Source organism: Notechis scutatus, chromosome 2 (genome assembly GCF_049901735.1).
Source record: "Notechis scutatus isolate UNSWTSFEM ecotype Mainland chromosome 2, rNotScu1.2, whole genome shotgun sequence".
In the NCBI taxonomy this organism is placed as follows: Eukaryota; Metazoa; Chordata; class Lepidosauria; order Squamata; family Elapidae; genus Notechis; species Notechis scutatus.
In genome coordinates this window covers 25886148-25913390 of record NC_142010.1, presented here as the reverse complement: position 1 = coordinate 25913390, position 27243 = coordinate 25886148, and the positions used below count along the sequence as shown (strand labels likewise).

General features: G+C 40.6%; 1 protein-coding gene across 2 annotated transcripts; it reads left to right on the top strand.

Annotated features, from left to right (window-relative positions):
* The first annotated feature begins 4959 nt into the window (after positions 1-4959).
* TRIM39 (tripartite motif containing 39) lies at positions 4960-25044 on the top strand. Of its 2 annotated transcripts, XM_026686940.2 has the most exons (5): positions 4960-5056; positions 7112-7342; positions 9192-9214; positions 11512-11627; positions 21116-25044. In XM_026686940.2, exons 1-5 carry the CDS (start codon positions 4967-4969, stop codon positions 21661-21663), a joined length of 1008 nt encoding a protein of 335 aa, XP_026542725.2. In that variant the 5' UTR covers positions 4960-4966; the 3' UTR covers positions 21664-25044. The 2 variants fall into 2 exon arrangements, with proteins under 2 accessions (XP_026542725.2, XP_087810033.1); XM_087953907.1 differs by lacking the exon at positions 9192-9214 and having other exon boundaries at positions 11489-11627.
* The last annotated feature ends 2199 nt before the right edge of the window (positions 25045-27243 follow it).

Sequence of the window (27243 nt, the reverse complement as noted above, 5' to 3'; positions counted from 1 at the left end):
CGAACTATTGGCAATGGGCAGAGTTAGCTTGCAATATTGCATTCTAACTACTGCGCCACCACAAAAAATGCTCCATAGAGAACAATGGATTCTCTTTTAACTACTGCAGTGTTTGCCATATGACTGCTACATTTGCTTAAAAGCCTCTGCAAAAAAATAAATAAATAAATTGAGACTGTCATGTGATGATCCACTTTATGACCACGACTTACAACCATAATTGGCAGGCTCCATTACTGTCATCAGTTGAGGACTACCTTTTCTTGGATTTTGTATCAAATGAGTTTGTGTAGTATCGGTATATCTTCTTGTTTCGATCAATTATATATATGAAGTTTTGCTTTAAAAAATGATATTCAGAACCTGTTTTGTAACAAGAGCATTCGTGATCATGTCTTCTTTTGAAGTATCTTAGAACAACCTTTTCTAACCCAGGATGCTCCAGAGGGTATTGGGATTATAAGCAGTGGTGGGATTCAAAATTATTTACTACCGGTTCTGTGGGTGTGGCTTGGTGGGTGTTACTTGGTGAGCGTGGCAGGGGAAGGATACTGCAAAATCCCCATTCCCTCCCCACCTCACTAACCTGCTTTCCAGCTCCATTCTCCTGTGCAAGGCAACAAAAGAAGCCCCAGCCAATCAGCTGGGACTTGGGAGGCAGAGAAGAGATGGGGTTGGCGGGGCCAGTCATAGGTAGTATTTGCTGGTTCTCCGAACTACTCAAAATTTCCGCTACTGGTTCTCCAGAACTGGTCAGAACCTGCTGAATCCCACCTCTGGATAAGGTCTAGTTGACTTAGTGAAGGTGAGTTTGCAGTTCTGTGGTTCCCACATAGCTAGAAAGTGCTAGTCTGAGAGGCATCTCTGAATTCACAAATGAAGGCAAATATACATGCGACATTCAGGATAATGTTGCAGGGCCCAATCTGGGTCGGTCACTGGGACCAGAGGTTTGGTTTTCTGAGTTTTCAGACTCATGACCAAACAAATCCCCAACTTTAAACTGTTAAAGGCATTTTGTGTAAGCCTTGCCCTCTATTTGTTTTTCTGTTTTTAGTCCCTCCCCCAACTGCTGTTTCGGTATTCAGTAGCTTCTGGTGACCTTTGAGCAGTTGTTAACTTTTGAGATTTATTTTCAGATTTCTTTAAATCTCAGTATTCCTCTGAATACCTACTTTTGCTTGGCAAACTCATTTCGGTTCCGGTTCTGTTACCTCCTTGGGAAGAGGCCTATTATATCAGTATCAGTTACATTAAAAACATCAGTGTGAAATAGAAAGCGGAACTATAGATGAAAATATTGATTGTTGATTCTGGTTTGTTTAATAGAAAGTTAGTCAGGACCTTAGGCAGATATGAGGTAGAGACCGAACTTCAAGCTTGCATGCAAGACTGAGCTACGGTCTTTTCTATGAGATTGAAATGACACCTGTCCAATTCTGGCTGTGGGATGGTATGTGAATATTAATGAAAGGGACCGGGTATTGGTTGCTTGGTCAAAGATCAATTCTTAAATTCATGGCTGAGTAAGATTTGGAATGGGGGATTATATGTATGTATGTATGTATGTATGTATGTATGTATGTATGGTATTCAGCTTTGTTCGGGTATTTTCGCACGTCATTGTAGTTGTGCTTTTAAAGTTGTAGCAACGTTTCGGCAGAATCTCATCTGCCATCATCAGGCTTCTGTACAATACAGAAACCTGATGATGGCAGATGAGATTCTGCTGAAATGTTGCTACAACTTTAAAAGCACAACTACAATGATGTGCGAAAATACCCAACAAAGCTGAATACCATACATGTAAGGAAAACTTAAAACACACACACACACACACACACACACACACACACACATGTTTTCTGAGGTTCTCGCGGTATTTGTATGTGGATCTTTGGTTATTCAGGTTTTCTCCGCGTAAGATTGGAGGTATCTAGGCAACGTTTTGATGAAGTCTCATTCATCATCTTCAGGCTTGTGTCTTCAGCTCTGTGCTTCTCAGCACAGAGCTGAAGACACAAACCTGAAGATGTTGAATGAGACTTCATCGAAACGTTGCCTAGATACTTCCAATCTTACGCGGGAGAAAACCCGAATAACCAAAGATCCATATATATATATATTTTCCCTCTTTGCATCATTATCTGTATCTTCCTCAATCTAGGGTTCTCTGCCAGAGTCCTGGGAGTTTCAGGGTTCGGTGCTGGTTCTTTGCTGTTCACTCTTCCAGACAGAGAGCATTGAGGTTCTTCCTGGGAGCTGTTGGAGCTGAAAGTGTCCCAGTTTAGGAGTCACAGCCCCAAATGCTCTTACCACCACTGACACCATTTTGGGCTTTACTGTCCACATGCCCTCTAGTTCCTCTTGCAGGCGCTGGCACTTCTTCAGATTCTCCCTCTCCTCCTTCCATGATGTTACTGTCACAGCCTGCCCTCTTTCTGACTGGTACATCGTCTCTGTAGTTGGACTTGGGGTGGAAACCTCTCCCTACTTTCTGAGGAGCTTCTGGGTCTTCACATTGGCAGGCTCCCTCTCCTCTTTTGAGTAGGTGCTGCTGCTTTTGTAGCCAAGCATTTCTAGGACTACAGCCTCTGCACATGTATCGGTTGGTTAGTAACAGGAATTGTCATAAGAGCTCTGTGGGCATCTTTTAAACATATTATATAATGAAACTTCTTCCCTGAGCCTTGATAATTGTAGAGTTGTAATTGCAGGAATGTTCCAATCTCGGATGGCAAACCTCAGATAAAGAATGTTTCCAAGCAAATACAACTCAGGCAAACAAAGTCACTAATCTAAAGGAGGATTAGAGAGAGGAAGTAAACATATGTTAGACTTTAACTAGAGATAATTAATTGTACTAATTACTGTGCTAAACAGTAACGAAAGTTAAGCAGTAACCAAAGTTAACCAATGATGGAGGATAACTAAAAATGTGTATAAATGCAAGACTAGACTCCAATAAAGATCATCATGATTCAGTTGTTCATGATCAAACAACTAGACCGCCTCGTCATTACAACAGATAATCAGTGTTGAGGGTTTATTGTAGCTAGTGTCAATTTTGAAACGGATCAGGCTTGTCACAGCCATTTTCTCAGCCTGACACACTTTGGTGGGAGGAGGGAGCTTTGGAATGTCAGACCAGACATCAACAACTTACTATCTTGTGGGAACCAAGGTCATCCTACCAGGTGTTGGCGAGAGACTGGAAGAGGTTACCAAGGAGACCCCAGAACATCTAATTGGACTATGTGACCTGTGACCAGAAGGAAGGGAGCTGTCTAATCTTTAATTATACTGAAAGTGCGGGAAATAGCCACAGCTAGTTTGCTTTTCAACTGTGCCAAGATGATGTGTTCTGTAAAGCAGTTCTTTGGGAACGCTAAAAGTCTCAGGAGATGCCGAATTGATTGGGTTCATTCCTTGGAACCTTGGCAGCTGGTTTATCCATGATCTGATGCTTCGTATCAGCTGCTGCTCTTGTAATGGATTGGGATGGCAGTGACGTTCCAGCTTCAAGAATTGGCTGCACAATCCAGTTTCGGCCCTGGGATGTTAATGTGTAGTTGATCTATCTCAAGTTGTGAGAGCAACTTCTTCACTATACTGTATTGAATTGTTGAGTAACTAGTTGTTTCTCAGGTTGGTTTGTCTCATCTATATATGGATTGTTCTAGTAGCCCACTTACTATCAAATTGTTCTGGTTCTGGTCCATCTTAGATGGACCTTGTCAATCTGGGTGACATCTAAGCTCCCGTTACTCTCCCAGTTCATGCCATTCTCTAATTCTGATATCTCATCTAACCTCAAAACAAGGTACAACTTATGTAATAATGCCATTTAAAGTTAAGGCGCTAATTCAAGAGTTGAAGGCGATGGGAGAAAAGGAAAAGGGAAAATCAACTAATTTTCCAGGCACAAATATTGTACACACCCAGACATAGCTTACCTAGAACTGTATAATATGAATAAGATTACAAGGAAAAAGCTTAGATCAAGGGATTTTCAGCTCATCAACTCTGATCAACAGTTTCAGATTATTCATCGATCCCTAAACTTATATGAAAGCCATTTAGTAAATACTGCTTTATTACTGCTACTGATAATAACAATTATGCACAACCCTTATTATGTTTTGGGGTCAGTATTGACCATTTTGGGGAACCTGGCTTGGATCAATCTGTAATCTATTCATTTATTAAAAACCCATGCATATTTAGCTGTTTGTTTCCCTACATGACTGTTTCCTTCCTATTCTCCACCTCTTCTCGGAGAAGAGATGGCACTAAGTGGTAGGAACCAGATTGAGAAGATAGGCTGACTCTTCTTGGGATGGAAGACACAAGAACAAATGGAGTTGCCCTCCTTTTAAATCCTTAATGGAGGGGGAAACTTTTTTAGTTTGATTCTATAAGGCAGGGATCTCCAACCTTGGCAACTTTAAGACCTGTGGACTTTAACTCCCAAAGCTGGCTGAGGAATTCTCAAAGTTGAAGTCCACAAGTCTTAAAGTTGCCACGGTTGGAGATGCCTGCTATAAGGCCATCGTGGAATCAGGAAATGCTTGAATTCCTCGCCTTTGCCCTTATCTGCCCTCTATTCAGATTGGCAGGTGTGGTTTTGTTTGATAAAATCTTTGGTACCTGAACCTTTTTGGGAGGTTTTCTTCTTTTTCACTTCTGTTCCTTATAATCAGTTTAAGATATTTATGTATTCATCAGTACAGCTTTTGCTCCTAACTACGACTATGAGTTACGCCAGCTTCAGGAAATCCTCATGTATATAAGCTGCATGCAGTGGAACACCATTGGCTGAACTTGATTGTTTGTTTTGTCCTGTGTGCATTTTCCCAAAGCAATCTGGTCACATAGATTCTTGCCCTCATTCTTTTAAGCGACTTTTGCCAGCTCTGACTCAGATACGATACTTTTTATTTTTTATTTTTAAATTCAGGAAAAGATGCAGAAATGTTTGGAGCCCTTGGAAAAGAAATTGCAAGAGATCGCCCACTGCAAATCCCGAGAAGAAAAGAAGGCTGGGGAACTCAAGGCAGGTGTTGAGTCCTCTGTTCACTGTCGAAGGACAGAGTATTTATTCTTAATTAATTCTTCACTGTAGCCAAAAGAAAAAAAAACAGTTGTAAAGTGTAATGTTAAAACTTCAGCCTTTTGTACCTCTGTCTCCAGAATAGATTATATTAGATTGGAATAGAATAGAATAGAATAGAATAGAATAGAATAGAATAGAATAGAATTCTTTATTGGCCAAGTGTGATTGGACACACAAGGAATTTGTCTTTGGTGCATAAGCTCTCAGTATACCTAAAAGATATAAGGGATAAATCATGATCATAAACACATTCATCATGAATCATAAGATACAACACTTAGTGATAGTCATAGGATACTAAATAAACAATCAAAATCATCCTAGGAAATTAAACAAAACAATATAAATTGTAAAGATACAAGCAACAAGGTTACAGTTAATTTATACATTTTTCTTTCAGCTGAGGGTGCTTACGACATTACAAAATCCTTAAATGGTACCCAGGTCAGATAAGAAAGGCCCCTCTTGGTTTCAGAAATGTTTAAAAGGTATAATATCCCAAATAGTAACAATACAGGTAGTCCTTGTTTTATAGCCATTCATTTAGTGATCATTCAAAGTTACAATGGCACTGAAAAAAAAAAAGACTTATAACCGGCCCTCGTAAATACAACCGTCAAAGCATCCTCATGGTCACATGAACAGAATTCAGGCGCTTGGCAACCAGCATATATTTACAAGGCTTGTCGTTTCCAGGGGTCACATGATCACCATTTGCAACCTACCCAGCCAGCTTGGGACAAGCAAAGGCAATAGGGGAAGTTGGTTTCTCGTTAACAACCAGGTGACTCACTTAACAACTGCAGGGATTTGCCTAACCATGGCACGAAGGACATACCGTGTTTCTCCAACAATACGCCCCCCCCACAATAGGAAGACCCAGTATGTTTTCTAGGCATAAAATGAAATTAAGCCCCTCCCCCCAAATTTAGGCCTAGTTTAAAACATGCAAAATTGGGGGGGGGGGGGAGAAGGCGGGGGGGAACTTGCCATTAGGAGTGCCCCACGGGCAGCTATGCCTCACCATCAGCCGCTCCTAACAGCCAATCATGGTGGAGCACGGAGGGCTCCCTTACCCCCACCAAGCGCTTTGCTGCAGACCTGGGTCAGCGGGCGGCGTCGGCATGGATGTCCGGCAGTGTTTTGGCCGCTTCTCAGGCCTCCATAGCTTCCACGGTTCCCACCAGTGCTGGCGCCTCTCGCCAGCGCCATCTCCAACAACAGCGTCTGAGTCGCTCCCGCTTTCCCCCCATAACAACAGGAAAAAAAAAGATTTTGAGGTACCTGGGAGTGCCACGCGCTGCGTTTTGGTTTAATCCCGAGCGGCTGGGTGGGCATGAGAAGAGCCGAGCGAGCGTCTCTGCTGCTGCTACCCTTGGTGCTCCAGCCTCAGGCTCTGCAAGTTTGCAAAAGTCCCGGTGCGCAGCCCGTTCCTGCATTCCAAGCACCCAGGCCGAGCTGCAGCTGTCCCTCTCTCACTAGCACCGTCTCCAACAACAGCGGCAGCAGCGGCGGGAACTGGGAAGCGTTTCAGCCGCTTCTCGGGTGGGGGAGCCACCTCTGTAACTTCCACGGTTACTGCCGCTGTTGTTGGAGACAGCACTGGTGCGTGGAGGGGAGGGGGGGAAGAAATTAATTCACCCCCGAAAAGACATCCTAGCTGTTTTTTTCAGGGCTCAAAAAAAATAAATAAGACCCAGCCTTATTATATGAGAAACACAGTAAAATCAACTCACTTAACGACTGCCTTGCTGAACAATGGAAATTCTGTCCCCAATTGTAAGTCAAGGACTACCTGGAAAGATAAATTCTCCGATAGGAGTCTGAATATAAATTCTTCAGAGATATTTAGAAGCATTAAGAACATCCAGAAAAGTAATGCGATAGTACTAAAGCTCATTAAAAATAACTGGCCTGTCCAAGAAGCTCAAGAAACAAGACATAGAAATGTTTTTTCCCAATATTATCCAACTTTTTCTTCTTATGTATCTGCAGCGGAAGGTTGAGGACCGCCGTCAGCTCATCATTAATGAGTTTGAGGAGCTACACCTGTTTCTAGCAGACGAGCAGGACATATTAATGCAACGCCTAGAAAATGAGGAGAGGGAAATTTTACAGAAGTTGAAGGAAAATGTGACGGAGCTTTCAGAACAACGATTTGCCCTCAACAGTCTTATCACTGAAATCGAGGAAAAGTGTTTGCAGTCAGGCATGGACATGCTCAAGGTATGAGTTCACCCCCAGAAATTTTAAGTGCTTCTGTCTGTGAATCTCAGAACGTGTGTTCTGGGGAGAAACGGGGCATTTCTGGTATAATTCAGATTGTTTGGGCATATAACAAAAAAGCGAGTTTAGAATCAGAGGGAAAAATCTGGGAGAGTTTCAAGAAATTTCCACAGGAAAATGCTTTCTGAGAACACATCTATACGACTTTTCAAGAACTCAAGGCAGCATACTTAAGTGCCTGGCTAACCTAGCTGTTTCTAGGTAGTCTCGAGTTATGACTGGACATTTAATGACCATTCAAAGTTACAATGACCTTGGAAAGGGTGCTTCATAGCCCATAAAGCCTTTCCAGCTGTTGTAAAATGTTGCACCAGGCCCCTCCACAGTCACATTTTTGGGTGCTTCACTATCACAAACAGTTGCCATATCCTGCAGTCATGTAGCTGAGATTTGTGAAGTTGTTTATTTTGCTGATTTTTGACAAATAAACCTCCCTTTGGGGAGAATGGAGTCACTTCACAACTGTGTGATTTGCTTAACAACCACCATAAAAATGGTCAAAAAATTGGATCCAGTCACATGGATTTCTCAATTTCTGACCACAACAATTTATAACTGAAATTCTAGTCCCAATTTTTGGTCATAAGTTGAGGACTTACCTGCATTTTACAGTGGGTAAAGGATAGTTAAGTTGAATGATGTAAAGAATAAATTCAGGATTTGGGGAGAGGGTGGTTGAGTCAGGGCTTCCTTAAATCCGAGTTCAGCATTGTTGGAAGCCTTTAATAGGAATGCTGGACTCTTCCATCTGTGTAATTCTAAACTTATGCCAAAGTGTTTATTCCTTCCCTTAGAAGGCTCAAGAATTACAAGCTGATATTTAAAAATCACAATCACACTACAGAGTGTATAATAATAATAATAATAATAATAATAATAATAATAATAATAATAATAATAATAATAATAATAATTAATAATAATAATAATTAATAATTAATAATAATAAACCTAATCTAAAACCTATCTAAAACATTTAGTAAGTTAAATAGTTTAAAAATGCACTAAATCACAAATGCACTGTTTGACTCAAGACAGTTACTGCCTTGGAAAAGAAACTGTTTCTCAATCTATTAGTCCTCATTTTAAGACACCTATAACGTCTCCCTGATGGTAACAGTTCAAAATATGAATGACCAGGATGAGAACAACCTGTGGAGATTTTTAGTGCTCTAGAGAGGAGTCTGGTCTTCGGAATCTCTTCCAAAGAAGAAAGAGAGCAACCGATGATTTTTTGTGCTGTGTTTATAACTTTCTGGAGCATCTTCTTATCCACTGCAGAGCATCCAGCATACCACACCATTACACAGTATGCCAAAATGCTCATCTAAATAGCTAGAAAAAATGATTGAAATAAAAGAAGCAATATTGCGTGATCACACAGGGAAATTTAATTAGTTTTGAGTGTCTGCTACAGCAGCTTCACAATTGCAGTTTTCTTTCATTTGAAGTGATTTTCAAATGCCAGCTTTAGGGTACCTGTCAAGGTTGTGTAAGCCTATCTTGTTTCCTGTGTACATCCTCTTTTAACTGATATTTATTTGATGGTTGATGAGGCTAGAGCTCATTTCTGTGCCTTTGTATAGTTCTTGTGGCTTCCTGTTTAAATGTGTTGGTTTCTAACTCTGCAAACATGTTGTGAGAGGACAATATAAGTTGATGGGATCCCCATCCTATGTGCCAATCCTTTTGGTGTAATACTTCCTATGCAAGTGGGATTTTTAAATTTAATATGTGAGTTTTCATAAGATCAGATGAAATCTTAATATTATTTCCTGTCTTTATACAGGACGCGAGGAGCATGTTTGAGAGGTAAGGAACAAATTCCTTTTCAATGAATTCAGTTGAACTACTTCTTATAGAGGCTGGTAAGATTGTTGTTGTTATCACTAGAGAAGCAATACAACTAACTTAAAAATGAAAAGTCAAAGTTGAGTATCTGGAGGAATATGTATGTGTTCCTATATTGACACCATTTTTAAAATTCATTTAATTTTTTAAAGTGAAATTAAGGTGGGATACTTTACACCAGGATTCACCATCTTTAGTGACACGTACTATGTTACTTGGGCTTTGAATTGCATTTTGGGACTATTAAAAAAAATAATACCAAGAAAAATGTCCATTTAGCTTAATGTGAATTTTATTTGCAATACATTACTAAAAGTACTTTGTAGCATCTGTTTCAATGTTATCAGTAAGCATACAACATCGAGCTCTTATTATAAATAAAGTAAAAACAAACAAAAAACTCAAAACGGCAGACTGTGGATAGACCACTAGACCAGCAGTCGTCCACCAGTGGGCCGCAGCCCACTGGTGGGCCTTGAGAAAATTTTGGTGGGCCGAAGAGAAATCTCACTCCCAGAGCATCCCCCCAAAGCAATTAATCCAGGCTGTAGGCTGCACCGCCCACATGGCCTGCGGAAACCCTCCCCGTCCACTCCTTACCCAACAAACTTGCCTGCTAAATTGCTATTTTTCTTTTTTCCGACCATCATCTATTCTGCTCTGCTGGGAGATTTAGATTAGCTAGGAAGCAGAAAATGGTTGGATTTTTTGCTTTCTAGCTAGTATTTAGATCTTCAGCTCTGCTTTTAAGCACAGCCGAACCTCCCTTAGGACTGAAGGTTTGCTTGCAAGCAAATTCAGTGCAGACTCACGGCAAGCAAATTTGAGAGACTGAGCTAGCTGATGGCAGATAGATAGATCACTGAATGATTCTGTGAGCAACTCAATCTGCCTGCTTTGTCTGATTTTGGGTAAAAGTTGTTCTCTTTTTTAAATAAAAAATTCAATATTTACATACATGGAGTGTTGTGAGTTAATTTTGTGAGTTTGCTTGCAAGCAAATTTTATGTGACAGACTGAGCTAGCCAATGGCAGATAGATAGATTTCTGAATGAATCTGTGATTCTGTGAGCAACTCAATCTGCCTGCCTGCTTTGCCTGATTTTGGGTAAAAGTTGCTCTTTTTTTATAAAAAAAAACATCAATATTTATATCAATATTTATAATATTTATATAAATATTTATATTATTTATATATTTATATTATTTATATATTTATATTATTTATAATATTTATATATTTATAATATTTATATAAATATTTATAATATTTATATACAAGCCATACCCAGCCAGTCACATGACCACCAAGCCACACCCACAAATTAGGCCACGCCCACAGAACCGGTTAGTGGTCCCTGGGATCTAAAATTATGAGTTTGGTGGTCCCTGAGGTCCAAAAGGTTGGCGACCCCTGCACTAGACCACCTTTTTCTGCCATTAGTATTCTGTGTTTCTGTGTCTTTGGCCACAATCGGATAACTCTGGAATTCAATTCAATAAAGGTGCAGATGTGAAACAGAGGTTTGCTCAAGATGTGTAGCTCAGGGGTCTTCCAACCTTGGCAACTTTAAGACTTGTAGACTTCAACACCCAGAGTTCCTCAGCCAGCTTTGCTGGGAGTTGAAGTCCACAAATCTTAAAGTTGCCAAGGTTGGAAGACCCCCCTGTGTGGCTGAACAGATCTTCCTCGATCCAACCTGATTATAAATAGTCCTCGACTTACGACCACAATTGAGTTCAAAGTTGCTGTTGTTAAGCAAGACGGTTGTTAAGTAAGTTTTCCTCATTGTCCTCCTTGGGACTATCATCAAGTTGTTAAGTTAGTAACACAATTGTTAAGTGAATCTGGCTTCCCCATTGAACTGTGGAGTCACAAAAGGGGAGTCACATGACCTTAGGACACGGCAGCTGTCATAAATACGTGCCCTTCGCCAATCGTCCAAATTTTGAGGATGCTGCAGGGGTTGTAAGTGCGGGAAAAAACGGTCCTAAATCACTTTTTTTTCCCCAGTGCTGTTGTAACTTTGAACTGTCACTAAGTGAACTATTGTAAGTCGCGGACTATCTGCAACTAGCAGAAAAAGTTGTTTCAGGAGTGTGGCCTGTTTACCAGCTTTGGCTAGGAGGCCAGGTAAAGCCTTATTTAGGCAGAGATAGGCTGGTGTTTAAAAAGAAAAAGAAAAAAAAAGTGGGGTGCATTCTGAGAGTTGAGGCTGACTGGATTGTACCCAGTTGCTCTGTTCTTTTCCTTGCAGATGTGAAGAGGCGGAAGCCCAAGGTTCGAGTCAGGTCTCCATTGAGCTGGAAAAGAATTTCTACAGTTTCCCAAGGCAGTACTTTGTCCTGCGCAAAATTATTAAGAGCCTCACAGGTGAGTTACGACTCTGCCTCCGGTGTTTCCCGCCCCCATGTGGACGGAAAGAGCTTTAAGGAAGAAAGACTAGCCTTTTTGATCTGGAATCTGCCAGGTAGTCCTCGACTTACAACCATGGTTGAGTCTGGAATTTTGGTTATAAGTTCGAGGCCATTGAGCAGGTCACTGCACGGTCTGACTTTATAGCTGCATCCTGGCTTTCCCAGGCTTGAACATTACATGGAATTCAGAGTGTCTCGGGATGGGGGAGACCCCGGGAGGTCTGTAATTTTTGAACGGTCACTGAATGAATTGTTGTTAAGCGAGGACTATCTGCATTTGCCGGTTCACTAAATAATCACCATGGGCATTTCAACTATTACACAGTGTCCATTTATTAGAAGGCTCTGGCTGCTCCTGTGGGAGTACACTTCCTGCTCCAAATGTTTATTCTGGAGAATGTGGCACATTTCCAGGCAAAACCATCCGTTTTCTAAGAAAGATTGTGGAGTCCAGAAGTGCTATATCCCTTGGGTTATACTTTGGGGAAAAAAGCATTAATCAGAAAAGTTTGTCAGCTGGATCTCCCAATATCTCTAATGATCTGTCATGCATTGCTGTGAAATAACAATAGCTAATGTAGATCAGTCTTTTACAATCTGTTATTTTGTAGATGTATTTCTGAGAATTATGGAATTTGCTATCGCAATACATCAGGAAGGTAGCAAATTTGGAAGGCAAATTGAACTAGTCATGTTACCCAGTGTAGACTTTTTGTAAATAAAGAACATTTCCTCAGAAAACCATCTGCCACATGGCTTATATATCAAAACAAATGTCTTATACTTTTAGCTGCTTATTTGTCTGCCAAATTGTAACTTATCGATTTCACTAGACAACAAACATTTTGCTCCCTAAAATCTTTTTGGTGTTATCTTATAGATTTTTGGTTGCTAATTGCAAAAATAACCTGTAATTTAATGTATTATGTACCGTTCTATAGATAACCTTCTGTTTTTACACAAAGGCAATGTGCAATCTTCAGCACCTGTTGACAGTGCTGCAGATATGAAAGAAACACATGAATACTTCTGGAATATCTTTAGAAATCTAAGAGCATTGGCTCGGCTGCATGGAACTGAACAATGAACAACGAACTGTTGTTACATATGCAATTGGGACAGCCATGCAAGAGATTCGTATTACATTAAAAAGAAATGGCCATGCTAAAAATATTTGGTTCCAGGACTGAAAAATATGGCAGGTGAACCTCTTGTTGACCCAACAGTTATTATTTCCTCCACTCCACATAAAACTCAAGACTGATGAAAAATTCTATGACAATGATGAACAAGGAAGGTGATGGTTTTCGTTATTTGAGACAAATGTTCCCAAGAATAACTGACGCCAAGATTAAGAAAGGAATTTTTGTTGGTCCACAGATCAGATATGTTGTCAGTAACAAATTGTTTTGAAGATGTGTTAGTGGGGCCAGAGAAAATCACGTGAAAAGCATTCAAGGATGTTGATAAGAATGTTTTTGGCAACTATACAGCAACAAATTATATTCAGCTGGTTGACAAACTTCTTACAGCATACAAGATCGTGAAGTACAACATGTCATTGAAGATTCATTTTCTGCATTCACACTTGGACTTCTTTCTCCAAAATCTAGTGCATTCAGTGATGAACACGGTGAGAAAAATGGTATCAGGGCAACTGGAATCCATCAGAGCTGGCTGGCTATTGTTGGACACTGCAACTTGATGCATCAGACACTGAGTATAAACAAGCCTTTGGAACTAGATCCTCTTCGTACCAATTCAATTGAGAAGAATCTATCTTGAAAGGGTGATTTAAAAGCAGCCCCTTCTGTCCTTGGGAATACAGTGATCCTATCAGTGTTACTTTTTCCTTGATCTTAGATGACCTATTGAAGATCCTCAGAGGGTATCTGGATTTTCTCATTGAGATAAGAGGTTATGGCTGTAGGAATGTTCCAGTACAGGATGTATCATTTTATGCCTAGATTGTGATCAGTGTCAAAAGGAGTTGTGGCTCTCCAGAACACATTTTATAAAACCACAAACTGTAGCATTTATTACCTTGTTACCATTTGCCACTTCTTGAGACAGGGCTATGTAATCTCATTTTACCTTCCATCATTTAGGATGTTCTGCACACATTTAATACATGCACATAATAATTATTCACCAAATATACCTGTGGAGGATGGGAGAATGGTTATTGCAGAAGCTTCTTCTACCACCAGACTTTCCAAATAAGCACAGTCTCCATCTTTAATGCACTGGCACAATGGCACATCTTCCGGAGAATTTGTCAGAAGATTGGAAAATGCTTCCAGATCCTCTTAACTGATCTCCTATGTTGATCTGCAGAATGTGGAGGTACAAGTCCTTTTTCCTTCCCTCGGAGAACTGAAGTTTCTACTGAATCTCAAGGATCTCACATTTTAAACCCTGAACAACCTGATTTGTCTCTACAGGATCTGGATTTCCAAGTAGTATGGGACAACACAACCAAATTGCAGCGTATCAAAAGTCAAGGATGATGGCTCTCAGTTCTTTTTCTAATATACTATCATTGTTGAGGCACCACAGTCATGTTCACAGAACAGACAACATTCAGTTCCAGTGGATTAAGAAGGAAAGGAGTTCATGGAAGCATTGGGAAGCTTGCCCTTAATGGATTATAATCTGTATTTTTAAAAATTTTTACTATGTTATTGAAGGAAGGAAAGCAGCACTGTTTTTCTATAATATTTAGGGGCAGATTGCGTGTAGCACAAGCCTACAGTACAGAACTAGAGGCATACAGAACAACAAATTAGACTGCCAAATATATTGTCTGCTGCATTTATCTTTTTAGTTTTTAGTTTCTAAATGGAGGGCATACTGGATGTGATGTATACGCTTGAAACTTCATGGATTTTCAGCAAAATCAATTTTTTTGTTCTCGGTAATGGAATTAAACACTCACTCAAGCATTCTCTAATCACTTCACAGTTAAATGTATTAAAGAAAACTGCACCTCAGTTCCAAGGATAAAATGTCTTGAAGGAAATTATTTCAGTCTCATAAGCAGCAATTTCAGTAGACAACAGGACTGTGATGATTTTGGCCCATTTATCGATCACCCTGAATTGCAACGACTATAATCAGTTGGATAGCCTTCATTGTCAACTATAATCAGTTGGGTAGCCTTCATTGAGTTTGTAGTCCCATCCTAGTCAGTCAGTCATTTTTCTGGAAGGTACATATGCTATTATTCAAAGACACTATAATAGAGACTTTCCCATGACATCTGGCAGAATTTTTATTCTAGCGATGTTGCTACCCCTAAGAACAGACACTTGGGGCCTATCCTGGACGTGAGGGATATGAACTGTTTCCTCTCATCCACATTCAGGATATTCCATGTTATCCTTCCACCATTACAAGAAGGGCAGTGCTTTACATCTGTCAACCTGACTTGATATTGTAGGTGTATGTTCTCACATCAATACCATTTTCAGCCATCAAAAATCCTGATGACTCGCCTTCAGCTAAACCATGGCTTTGTGGTTTTCAATATCTATAACAGCAATAGTGGCATCTCTACAAGCATGAGAAGGTGATTATCAAACAGTCAGCGTGGCTGTTGATAATTTCCACCAGAAAATAATTATGCAGGGCATATGTATGGCCCTATTCTTGCTTGAGTACATAAGCTTGAAAGTTGACTTCCGAAGGAATCGTACTTCTCTTTCTCTCAGGTTCCAAAATCCCTTGTAACTAAGATCGTTGAGATTGACTTCAGACCAAGTGGATACAATCTCTACACTGGTCCCATGTATCCATTCCTTGAGTCCAGTTTTTGCTCATGTGTTCTTATACCTCCTGAATCACAAGAGTGCAAAGTACAAGACTCCTTTTGTGACTTTGGTGCTTGGTCCCTCCTACTGGTTGCAAAGATATTAAACATCGGTCAGATGGCACTTTACATCCTAGAAGAGTAGGTACTTCACTGGAATATGTGGACAATTTGGTAAAAGACACACAATTTGATCAAACCCGCCTCTCCAGCTCTGATTCTGGATGCCTGTTTCATAAAATGGTGGACATATTGTCTATTCCTAGGAATAAAAGGGTCATAGTTAAAGAGGAAAGAAGATGTTTCATATCAACAAGCGAAGACCTCTAGTGCTATTTAAGACTTAATTGTTTTTGGAAGTATTACTGAACATTCCCTGTTGGGCAACACAGTTACATGGGCAGGAAGGAACCAACTTCTCCCCTTAATTATTACTTTCACTACACCTTTGGAACTGATGCATGAAAGAAGTGATGAAGGTTCCTGGATGCCCATCAGATGGTCTAATCCAGGGGTGTTAAACTTGCATCATCACATGACGTATCGTGACTTTTTTCCCCCATTTGTTAAAATGGGGGTGGGAGTGTCTAGCACGTGACCTATCTGGCCCGTAGGCCGCGAGTTTGACCCTCCTGGTCCTTGCTTACATGATGTGTATGGAAAGTGATAAAGTGATGTAGTTACACTTTTCTGGCATTGTTCCTCCAGCAGATGTTCTATTTGCCACTGTAGCCAAACTCAGTTTCTACATTAGTATTGCAGCTGGTTAAGAGGCTCCAAAATCCTTTTCATCCTTGTGACCAGAATATTTCAAGTCAAAGAGACAGAACTGATTGGATCTTAATTGCCAACTCATAGCCTGACAGGCCCTGGTTTACATGGTTCTGTGTTTACTATAACAGCACATACATCTGTCTACCAAAAAAACTTGTTGGAACTTTGTAAGGACTGAATGAAATACCTGGATTTGCTGCCACTCACATTCATGGTGTGGCAGATTGATTTACTTGAAATCTACTTGATTTCAGATGGAAAGACTTTTATACAACACAAACACTTTGCCTGTAAAGGGTATACTTTGGATGGCAGACATCCATGAAGTTTGCATTATGTTACCATTTTATACTGGGCCGTTTTTGTTATCTCCAGCATCGCAAGTCTCTTTTTTTCCTCAATAAAAGTTGATGTCACCTTAACATCCATGTTTAGATAGGCAGTGCTTCCATTTTCTCAGATAATACTGTTCATGAAGAGATTGTTGAGTCTCTCTATATTTATACTTTTGTCTGTCCTGTTTCAATTTCATATTTTCTTCTCTCATTAAACCGATTTTCTCCTGTAGTTACTAATTGGAGTATGACACCTTTATATCTTTTAATTTTATCCATTCAACTCTTATTTAAGCTTCAATATATACCTTGAGGTTATAACATTCAATATAATACATAACTTCCAATCGAATTCTGCTTGGTACATTCTTAAAATACACACTATATTCTTAAAAAGTGATTATAAATATATGTAATTAAAACACTCATTCCATTCCAATTCAGTTCTATCATTAATATTCATTAAAGTCTTAACATCTTTAACATTTCTATTAAATATCATACTTCCTTGGGAACACTTATAAGCTTTCCGTAATTAATTTTTTTCCCTATTTCTCTTCCCTTATATTTTATAAAGCATTAAATAATTAAAATGTTCCCATCCTTTCCTAATTCAATTCTCTCATTCATTTTATTTCATTTATTTATTAACATTTTACTAGATTACAATAACTATTTTATCCATCATTTTAATCATACATTGTTTCATATTTTCTAAAATTATTTCTATTTCTAATACAACAATACTATCTTATGTACCTTTGCAGAATACCTTTTTCAATTAAATTTTCACCCATTATCTCTAAATAGGCCCTGTTTCTCCATATCTTGTTTCTGTCCTTTATAACTTCTTTTCCTTTCCTTCTTCCCTCTCTTCTTATCCCTCCCCTTTTTACCCCCTTGTCTCTCTACTTCTAATTCTCTCTTCTGTATTCCCCTCTTCTGTTGCTTTCTAATATTATACTTATTTTTCAAACTGTTCTTCCGTTTCTTGGTTGTTTTTTCAAATCTTAAACTTTTCATTCTCTTTCCCCCCTTTACTTTTTTTCCCCCACATAAAATTACTTGTTCATTAAAGATGGCTTCTTCTTTGTCCCAGTCTTCTTGTTCTGCAGGCATTTCTTGTTGTTTCTCATACTTCGAGATCTCCATTTCTAAGAATTGAAATACGAAGCCAAAAGAACCTCTCCTTTCTTGTGCATCTTCTTTGTACTTTTTAAGTTCAATTTTCAGTTCATCTAAAAGTAGTGCCATGTTAAACACTTTTAAACAACCACCCAATTGATTTTAGTCATTCAAATGCAATAACCAAAAATCCAGAGATCAACAAATAATCCAAATACTCCCAAGCTGTTTCTTCATGCTTCTTTTTTCCACTTTCTCTTCCTGGGGTTTTACTATTTTGTTGCCAAGTTTCAGTTAAAATGTATCTTTTAGAAGTCTTGTTGAGGTTTTACTGTAAATTCCTTCTAATTCCAGGCAGTCTCCTCCCTTTTTTCCAGATCCTGCCCTTTTATTCTTTTTCTCTCCTTTCCTGCTTTTAAAAGCTTTTAAGTATCCAGAAATCTTTATTGTCCCTTTGACATTTTATTTTTAGCTTAAATGCCTATTGATGTCAAAGTGGATTTTTTGTTTCCAATTTCTCATTTAAATCTCTTAGCTGTCAGTATAGGGAAAGGGAGAGAAGAAAAAAAATGAATCCTTTCTCTTTTCTCTCTCCTTCGCTGCTTCAAAATCTTCTTTGGGAACAATGTTACTTTTTTTTTTTTTAGTTTAAATTCCAGGGTACCTTAGTTGTTGCTTTTGCAGTTTAACCCGGTCAACCAAAACTTTCTCTTCTTATCTTCGTCCTGCACATTCTTTTCCGGTCAAGTTCTTCTTTGAGGTGGCCATTTCTGACCACCGCTGCAACCGCATTCGAGAAAGGGAGTAATGGCCAGCTGAGGAGGAGAGATGCGGCTCTCCTCAACCCTGCTGGCAGTCTCCCCCCTCTTAACCACCTCTACGGGGTGGCTTAGCCACGAAACCAGCCAGCTCGGGGCGCTCCAGCTCCATGACCTTTATATTCAAGGTCATGTTATTCCTGCACCTGGATGAGGAGTGGTTTAAGGGAGGTCTCAAGTTGGAACGGATGGTGACTGGGCCATGTGATGGGTGCAGGGGATGGATTTTGTGTTTTTTAGTTATTGGAGGAAAACCTGGAATTCTCAGATTCGGGTTTTCCTAGATGTGCCAGTATGACAACTCTAATAAAATGGAACTTTGAGAAAATGTCTGTCTCAGTGTTTTGGTGTTGGAGTTTGTTTCCCTGGAACGCTGACACATTCACGCTACACCCTAAATCTGGAGATGATTTTATCTTCGTTGTATTGTATCACATAGCAGGAAAGGGAGGGAGGGAAGAAGGAAGGAAGGACCCACTACTATGGAAATGCATTCTTGAAATTCTGAAGCTTTGCTCTGTCATAGCAAAGCAACTGAGTGTGAAGTCAGTTTATCAAGATAGTGTTACGTTCTGCTGTTTTTCTCAGATCTGCCACTTCTACTAGCCTTAATGCCAAATAGCTTTCATTTCAGTTCTCAGTGTTTATGAGGCACTATGTATTGCTATTAGCTCCGGAAAAGACTCCTCTTTTCCTCTCCTCAGCCTTTCTGAGCACTTCCACACCAAGAACAAGGTTTATAAATCACTATGTTTGTGAATCACAGATGAAGTGTTGGCTTCTTACCCATAATTATTGATTGGAGTGGTTTATCTGTTAGTGCTACAGTGCATTCTGTTCTGGTGCCAATGATATTGGTTGGTATCATTAGGTTATGTTAAATTGATGAGACAGGTGACCTTTGTATCTAAAGATACCTATTGGTATAAGGATATGTTTTTGCCTAAAATCCTAGGTAGTCCAAACAACATCTGTATGGCTGCTATAATTGTATTTCTGAATTCACAGAGGGCCACTCAGAGAACTAAAGGTATGGGTAATGATCAGTTTTTATCTTGCTGAAAGACCACAGTTCATTTTCTCCTAGGTAATGGGGCACCCACGGGAACGAAGGCATCCAGACTAGCAGCAAGGTCTTAGGGGTGTGGGAAGTATAATTTAAGAAAAAACATTTTCAAGCAACTTACTTGAAAGTATAGAACCATCCTAGATTGCTATTGTGTAATTTTTGAATGAATGAAAAAGTTTTTTAAAAGTAATGCCTGATTTTAAAAACAATTGGCAGAGTTTAGAATGTTGGTGTCCATTGATACTTAAGTTAATACCACTGTTTGGTTTCTGTTAAAAGTTGGCCACTTTAGATTTGTAATCTCACAAACAGCACAAGTCACATATTGCCCTTCCTTGGGCTCTTGTAGTGTATTCTACTTGGAAACAGCATAGAAAACAAAATATCTGCTAAGCAGTGAACAAAATATCTGCTAGCTGGGTAACTGGGATTCGCTTGGAAGAAGAATATATTTTATTGGTACTTTAGAAGATGCACTGCCTTCTAGTGTATTTTTAGTTAAAATTCAAAAAGTAAGGAATTTTTTCTGGTTGGGACAGGAGTATATAAATAAATATGTGTGCTTGATTGCACCCCACCCTGTCTGTGTGTTGCAGTTGTCTTCCAACATTCCTAAAGTAAGACATACAGTTGAAAGGGTTTTTTTTTTTTTTTTGTCTCGGGCATACCTCACCAAAGGAAGATCCTCTCGTGTCCTCACTTTGATTTGCCTGCTGCACCAAGAAAATGTTTTAAATATGTGTTTTGAGTCTTTTATGCTTCTGAAGGTTGCAAGGTATTTTTCCTGCTTCCAGGGGTTGAAGGCAGCATGGCAGATAACAGATAATCAGAGGTGGAAGGGGCCTTATAGGTCATCTACTCCACCCAAGCAGGAGACCCGACACCATTTCTGACAAATGGCAGTCCAATCTCTTCTTGAAGGTCTCACTCAGGTGATGGCGCTCCCACAACTTCCGAGGGCAAAGCTGTTCCATTGTTCTCACTGTCAAACTGGCAATCATAAAGTAATAGCTCTCCATTTCATTGAGCTGTTCTGTAAAGTGAAGTAAATGGCTTCCAGATGAGGACCATACTGGTAGGAATCTCCAACCTTGGCAGCATGATTTGTGGACTTCAAGTCCCAGAATTCTTCAGCCAGCCATGCTAGCTGGGGAATTCTGGGCGTTGAAATCCACAAGTCAAGGTTGGGGAGCCCTGGACTATGGAGAACTAAGACGACTCCATGGAAGTCCAAGCCTACTTGGAGATTGAAGTGCACATGTGTCGGTTGTGGATGCTGCTTTTTTTATTATTATTATTTGCAGCCTCATTTCATTGTGTAAAAGAACCTGCTTGAACGTTGCTATGGGGGAAGGCTGGGGAATTGATAGCAAAAACCAGATCTTAAAAGACTTGTAATGGCTACAATCCAAATCGGCTGGGGGAATAAAACGAGCCAAATGGACAGACTGTCATAGTCCAATCATGAGAGAAATGGCAGTGACGAATATATGTTCTTTGTTTCCCCTGCAGGAGATTTGACCCTCGACCCGGAAACAGCTCACCCCAACTTAGTGATCTCTGAGGACCGCAAGAGCGTCAAGTTTGTGGAGCAGCGCTTGCGAGATCTGCCCGATAGCCCGAAACGTTTTACCATCTATCCTTGTGTGCTGGCCACAGTAGGCTTTACTTCAGGACGTCACTACTGGGAGGTAGAGGTGGGGGAAAAGACTCACTGGGCCCTGGGGGTTTGTAAGAACTCAGTAAGCCGTAAGGGGGAGACAACCTCTCTCCCGGAGACTGGCTATTGGCGGGTACGGCTGTTCAATGGAGACAAATACGCAGCTACCACAACCCCGTTCACTCCGCTGCACATTGCTGTCAAGCCTAAGCGAGTAGGCGTCTTCCTGGACTACGAGGCAGGCAAGCTCTCCTTCTACAATGTGACGGACCGTTCCCACATGTATACTTTCACCGACATCTTCACCGAGAAACTTTGGCCTTTCTTCTACCCAGGAATCCGGGCTGGGCGCAAGAATGCAGCCCCACTAATCCTCCGTCCGCCCACGGACTGGGAATAACAAAATGGCCCTGACCCCCATCTTCCTTTGCTACGCTTAGCCCTTGAATTGTGTAGAGAGAGTTTTCCCAGCTCAGCTTCACTGTGGGAAAGAGAGCCAGCAGCTAGTGGTCTGCCTACTAAGCAGTGCAGTCCCCAGCCAGGAGAAGCAAAGCATCGCAGAAGGGAAGGGTTTTCACACTTAGTGTTTAATGTTGGGCTTTTAAGCCTTTCAAGGTGACGTTACACTAGGAAAGGTTTGGCGAAGGCAAACCTTTGTTAAGGTTTAAAAGCAAAGACCTTGTCCTTTTCTGTAATCTGCAACTTCCGTTTCTGAAATATTGGGTTGCAGTTAAATCTGGGGGAAGAACACCTGTTAAGCTTAGTCTAGTGTTTGGCAACGGGCCACATAGGATTGCATTGGCAGTGGGCAAAGCTGGTCAAATGTGGGAAAGGTAGCCGTTTTCTGTGCACTGTAGAGGGAGGGGAATCTCCCTCGGAAGGGGTTACAAACATGCTTAAAACGTTGCTTGTATAAATGGTGGAAATTATTTCTCGACAGCCTGTTTTTACCGGCAGGTCGAGCGGATGCAGGATAGGAGGAAACTATAGTGCATAGTTGAGAATGCTATAAACCAAGGAATCTCTCCAAGCTGATTGTTCGAAGCCACCAAGGATTGCTGAAGCTTTATTGTTGACTTGTGGCTGCAACCAAGTGGCAGAGGTGGGCTCCGACAGAAAAAGTATTGAGTCAATCATGATATTGATTTAAGCTACCGAAGGAATTGCTTTCCGGTGGTATCATTTGACGGTGTGTCTTATGAGTCGAAATGCATTTGTGATTGCATCAGAAGGGCTAGTGCACAATCTCTCCCAGCTCATAGATTTTGGCCTGTGACATTTCAGCTATGTAACCTCAGATGCATGTAGACTCCCTCAGAGATAAGTTGAGTGTTGGGCATCTGGATGGTGAGACAAATAGCTTATGGCATTTGCCTAGTCAGGGAAACTTCAAATTCAAAAAGAAAAACAGGGGTCAGAAATACAGTCACTTTCAATGGAATTTGAATGTCTTCCAGTACTTCACCACAAATATAAATCTCCTGTCCTGGGCTTTCTTCAGTATAGATGAATGCCCATTGACAGGTACCGCTGAGCCAAAATAGGCACAGGAGCACATTTTCAGTATAAAACTGACCACCGACCTTCTCTCCCACCATTCAAAGGCATCTCTCTCTCCAGGAGATGGGCATTGGACAAAAGCCCAAAGCTGTTTGCACATTCGGAATCCAGGCAGATTGGTTTGACTGTGCAGTGATGTGCCATGGCTCTGCTAGCTACAGGATCTGTGTCCCTCTCAAATAATCTTGGCTAATCTATTGCTCTCTTATGTTTGTTAGGGGACAGCTTATACCAGGGGTGTCAAACTCGATTTAATTGAGGGCTGCATCGGGGGGTAGGTTTGACCTCAGGGGGCCGGAGGTGGACGTGGCTAGGGTGGGCATGGCCAGATTGAAATCACTCGTGTCGGGGGCGCCTGTGGCCCGAGTGCTCTATCAGTGAAAATGGGTTCCCGAGCTTTGTTTTTGGCTGGGATGGCCTCCTGCAGCCCTCTGCTAGCGAAAATGGAGCGCCCTGAGCTCTGTTTTTGCCGGCAGAGGGCTGCAGGAGGCCGTCTTGGCCACAATCAGAGCTCGGGAGAGCCGTGTGTGTCTCTCCTGAGCTCTGTTTTCACTGGCAGAGGCACTGCAGGCCAGATTTTCGCTGTTTCCAGGGTGGCCCCCCCGGGCCAGATCTAAGCACCCCTTGGGCCGGATCCAGCCCCTAGGCCTTGAGTTTGACACCCCTGGCTTGTACGATTCCCATATAACTTGACCAATGGTTGTACATCATGGAAACTTTAATCCTAATATGCCCAGTAGCATCAGTGAAAGGCTATCTATCTTTGAAAGAAAGCCTGTCTTGCTTTGTATTAGTATTTGGGCAAAATGTTAAAATACAGACAGAAAAAGATAACAGCAAATACGTGGTTAAACGGCATGCAAAATAATAAAGTGGGAGATATTATGTGCCTCTGTGTGTACGTAATTCTCTTCCCTGCTCCTTTGACCAAAAAAAAAAAAAAAAAACCCTAACAAAAATAATACAGCCTTTTGACAATGGAACCTCAGCTGCCTTCATTTTAGCCTCCAAGGTTTTGTTCTGGATTTTTAAAAAAATCCAAATGAAACAATTGAAGGGGGAAAACACACAGATCCTTAACCAGTTTTCAATGTTTACAATTAGATTTCTCTTTCAAATTATGCATGAAATTCGGAGTACTTTATCTGTAAAAAAAAAAAGAAGACATCTGCAGGGTAGAAGATGCTGAGTTGAGTAAGACCAGTCCACTTTTCTTGTTTCTGGGAGCGCTGGCAGTGGCCTTTCGGAGCTTCTGCAGCATATGCTGCAGACGCCTGAACATTAAAAAAGACCTGCCTTTTCCAGGCAATTGTTACATGAAAAGAGAACTTGCTTGGTAGCCAAGGATTCGGTTAAAAGGTAAAGGTTTTCCCTTTCAGTCATGTCCTTCTCTAGGGCATGGTGCTCATCTCCATTTCTTGGCCAAGGAAGCCTACATTGTCCAAAGACATTGTCCATGGTCATGTAGCCAGCATGGCTATACACCAATGGCGCACAGAACCCTGATACCTTCCCCCTGAAGTGGTACCTATTTATCTACTTGCTTTTACATGCTTTCGAACTGCTAAGTGGGCAGGAGCTGGGGCAAGAAACGGGAGCGCCCCCCTTCTTGCGGCGCTTGGGTCTCGAACTCAGGCTGTGAGCTTTCCAGCTGACAAGCTCAGCGTCTTTAACCGCTGAGCCATCACGGATTAAGTGTGAGTTAAATAAGAGCGCACCCAGAGGGAGCTTTCCTGAATAGCTGAAGGAGTTCAGAAATGGAAGCGACCATCATATTTTGAATGTGAAGACCTTGCTGCTTTCTGAGCTTGGTTGTTTGTTTGCAGATATTTCATTGTCCAACTAGGTAATATCATCAGTGCTGTACTGAATGTGAAAATTCTTGAATGTCAGAAAATATTGCTCCTGGAATCCTTCAGTTCATTCCAGTCTCCAATTAGTACTTGGCCAGTCAGAATCAAAACAAACAAAGCGATGTTTTGATGGCTCTCATATAAATGTTGTTGGCCATCTGGGAATTGAGAATTAGACAGACCTGTTGAATTTAATTTGCTTTGCCTTCTGAAGGTGTCGTATGTACGTATGCACGTGCATGAATGCAAAAGTCTAAAAGGTGGAGCTTTGAATATGACTGTATTGACAGTTAACCCACAGCTTAATGCAAGATATCAGCGTTGTACCTTCAACATTATTAATAATAAAATAATTGTTTTAATTGACAGTGGGCTATCCATGATTTCTCATCCTAGAAAGTATCAGGGTGTAACTTAAGATTTGAGATGAGCCAAAAGTATCAAAGTTCAATCCAGACCATTTCAGACTAATGCTTGAAACAAACAAACAAAAACAACAACAAAAGGATTGCTATAGAAATGATATGGAAAGTTCAGCCTGAAAAATATTCTGGCCATGAGCTGAGATATGCACCTTAGGATTTTTCCTTATAATTGTATTCCTTAAAAAAGATCTCAGTACTAGAAAATACAAATATCAATTGAATTAATAATTACATAAAATTGTGTTATAAAATACTCATTTTAGAAAAGTAACTTCCTTGGGCAGTAAAGGTGACTAAGAAGCAAGTACTGCAGTGCATAAGACCAGACATGTTCCTAGAAGGCAAAGTCAGAAAACTCTCTCTCTCTTTGGCCATGTCATGCATAGGAATTCACTGGAGAAAACAATTGTGTTAGAAGTTAGTGGTAAAAGGAAACCAGGCTGCCAGAGAACACAATGGCTGGACCCCCTTCAAAGCTGACACCAGCCAGAGCATAAAACAACTCGAAGAAGTGCAAATTCAGGAGATGTGGAGTGGTTTGGTCCATAGAACTGACAAATCGGACTCAATGCATAACATCATCATCAGAAAATTAATTGGTCCCATTCACTTATATCGTCTATTCTCTCACACACAAACAGCTGTTATGCAGAGACACAAAAATACATGCTCTGATCCGGAATGAGATGAAGGGAATGATTAGTTGGGAAATGAAAGGAAGGAAAGCAGAGGGATGAACAACATTTGATGGAGTTCAGAGGAGGGAATAAATTCCCAAACACACAAGGAAAGAAAAATTACAGCTAATGTATTGTAAAAATTAACGTTCGCTAGGCAAGTAGCGCTTTTCAAGTATTTTCATGCTCAGACATCCAGGTTTTTGCAGTAATAAATGTTATTTACACCTCCTTCCAGGAAGTCCTCAACTTACAACCATTCATTTACTGACTCTTCGAAGTTAAAAATGGCACTGAAAAAAATTATGACCGTTTTTCACACGACTGTTACAGCATCCTCATGGTCACATGATCAAAATTCAGACGCTTGGCAACTGGCATGTACTTATGATAGTGGTGGTCTGGGGTTCTGTGATTACCTTTTGCGACCTTCTAATAAGCAATGGGGAAGCCAGATTCACTTAACAACCATGTTACTAAACTCTGGTAATTCACAACATCTGTGCAAGAAAGGTGATAAAATGGGGGAAAACTCAACAGCTGTCTTGCTTAGCAACGGAAATCTGAGGCTCAGTTGTAGCCATAAGTTGAGGACTCTCTATTTACCCCTCTCTATTTACCCCTCTCTATTTAGAAGTAATTCTGCAGCAATACTGCCCTGTTTCTTCTTCTGATCATTTGGTACATATTTAAAAAAATCATTTTCTGGAAATCTTAACATGCTAAATAGCCCTGTCTTTTCACTATCAGAAACCAGATTCTTGTTCCTCATCCCTGTGTCAAGGCAGTACGAATTTTAATAATGTTTATAAAATATTGGCTATTTTCACAAAGCTTGGAATGTATTGTCTATTGGAGTTAAATGCTCCTATTTAGGGGAGAAAAAAAGCCAATGCCATTTTAGAAGGGAAAAGATAGAGCTTTATTATTGCAGAGAAGCAAAGGGTCACGTAACAGATAAGAAAGGAATGCAAGGACAGACATTAAGCTTAGCCACAGAGATAAGCTGTGCCCATTGGGATAGATAGGGAGAAAGCAAGGTTTATGGGGGAAAGTTACATTTGAAAATTCTAGAATTAGGCAAGCACAGTTGGAACCATCGGTAAGCAATGGTCAAGTGTTAAGTGAGTCGCCCCTTATTTGATGACCTTTTTTGCCACAATTGTCAAGGGCATCACTGCAGTTAAGTTAATTGCACTGGTTCTTAAGCAAATCTGGCTTTCCCCATTGATGTGGCTTGTCAGAAGCCATCTTAGAAGGTCACCTATGGGAATCACAGGACGCTGGGATGCTGCAACCATTGTAAGTACATGCTGGTTGCCAAGTGCCTAAATTTTGATCATGTGACCGTGGGGATGCTGTGACAGTCCTAAGTGCGAGGATCAGTCCCATATCCCCCCTTTTTTTTCAGAAGAGCAGTTTCAATCCAAGTTCTTAGCAATCTGTTTTACTTGTGGCTAAATCT

What these genes read in the sequence shown, in the direction of transcription:
- TRIM39 (XM_087953907.1), top strand. Translation starts at nt 4,967, where the DNA reads ATGCAGAAATGTTTGGAGCCCTTGGAAAAGAAATTGCAAGAGATCGCC. An exon ending in AGAAGGCTGGGGAACTCAAG is followed by an intron (nt 5,057 to 7,111) that starts GCAGGTGTTGAG and finishes ATGTATCTGCAG; the next exon opens with CGGAAGGTTGAGGACCGCCG. An exon ending in AATTATTAAGAGCCTCACAG is followed by an intron (nt 11,628 to 21,115) that starts GTGAGTTACGAC and finishes TTTCCCCTGCAG; the next exon opens with GAGATTTGACCCTCGACCCG.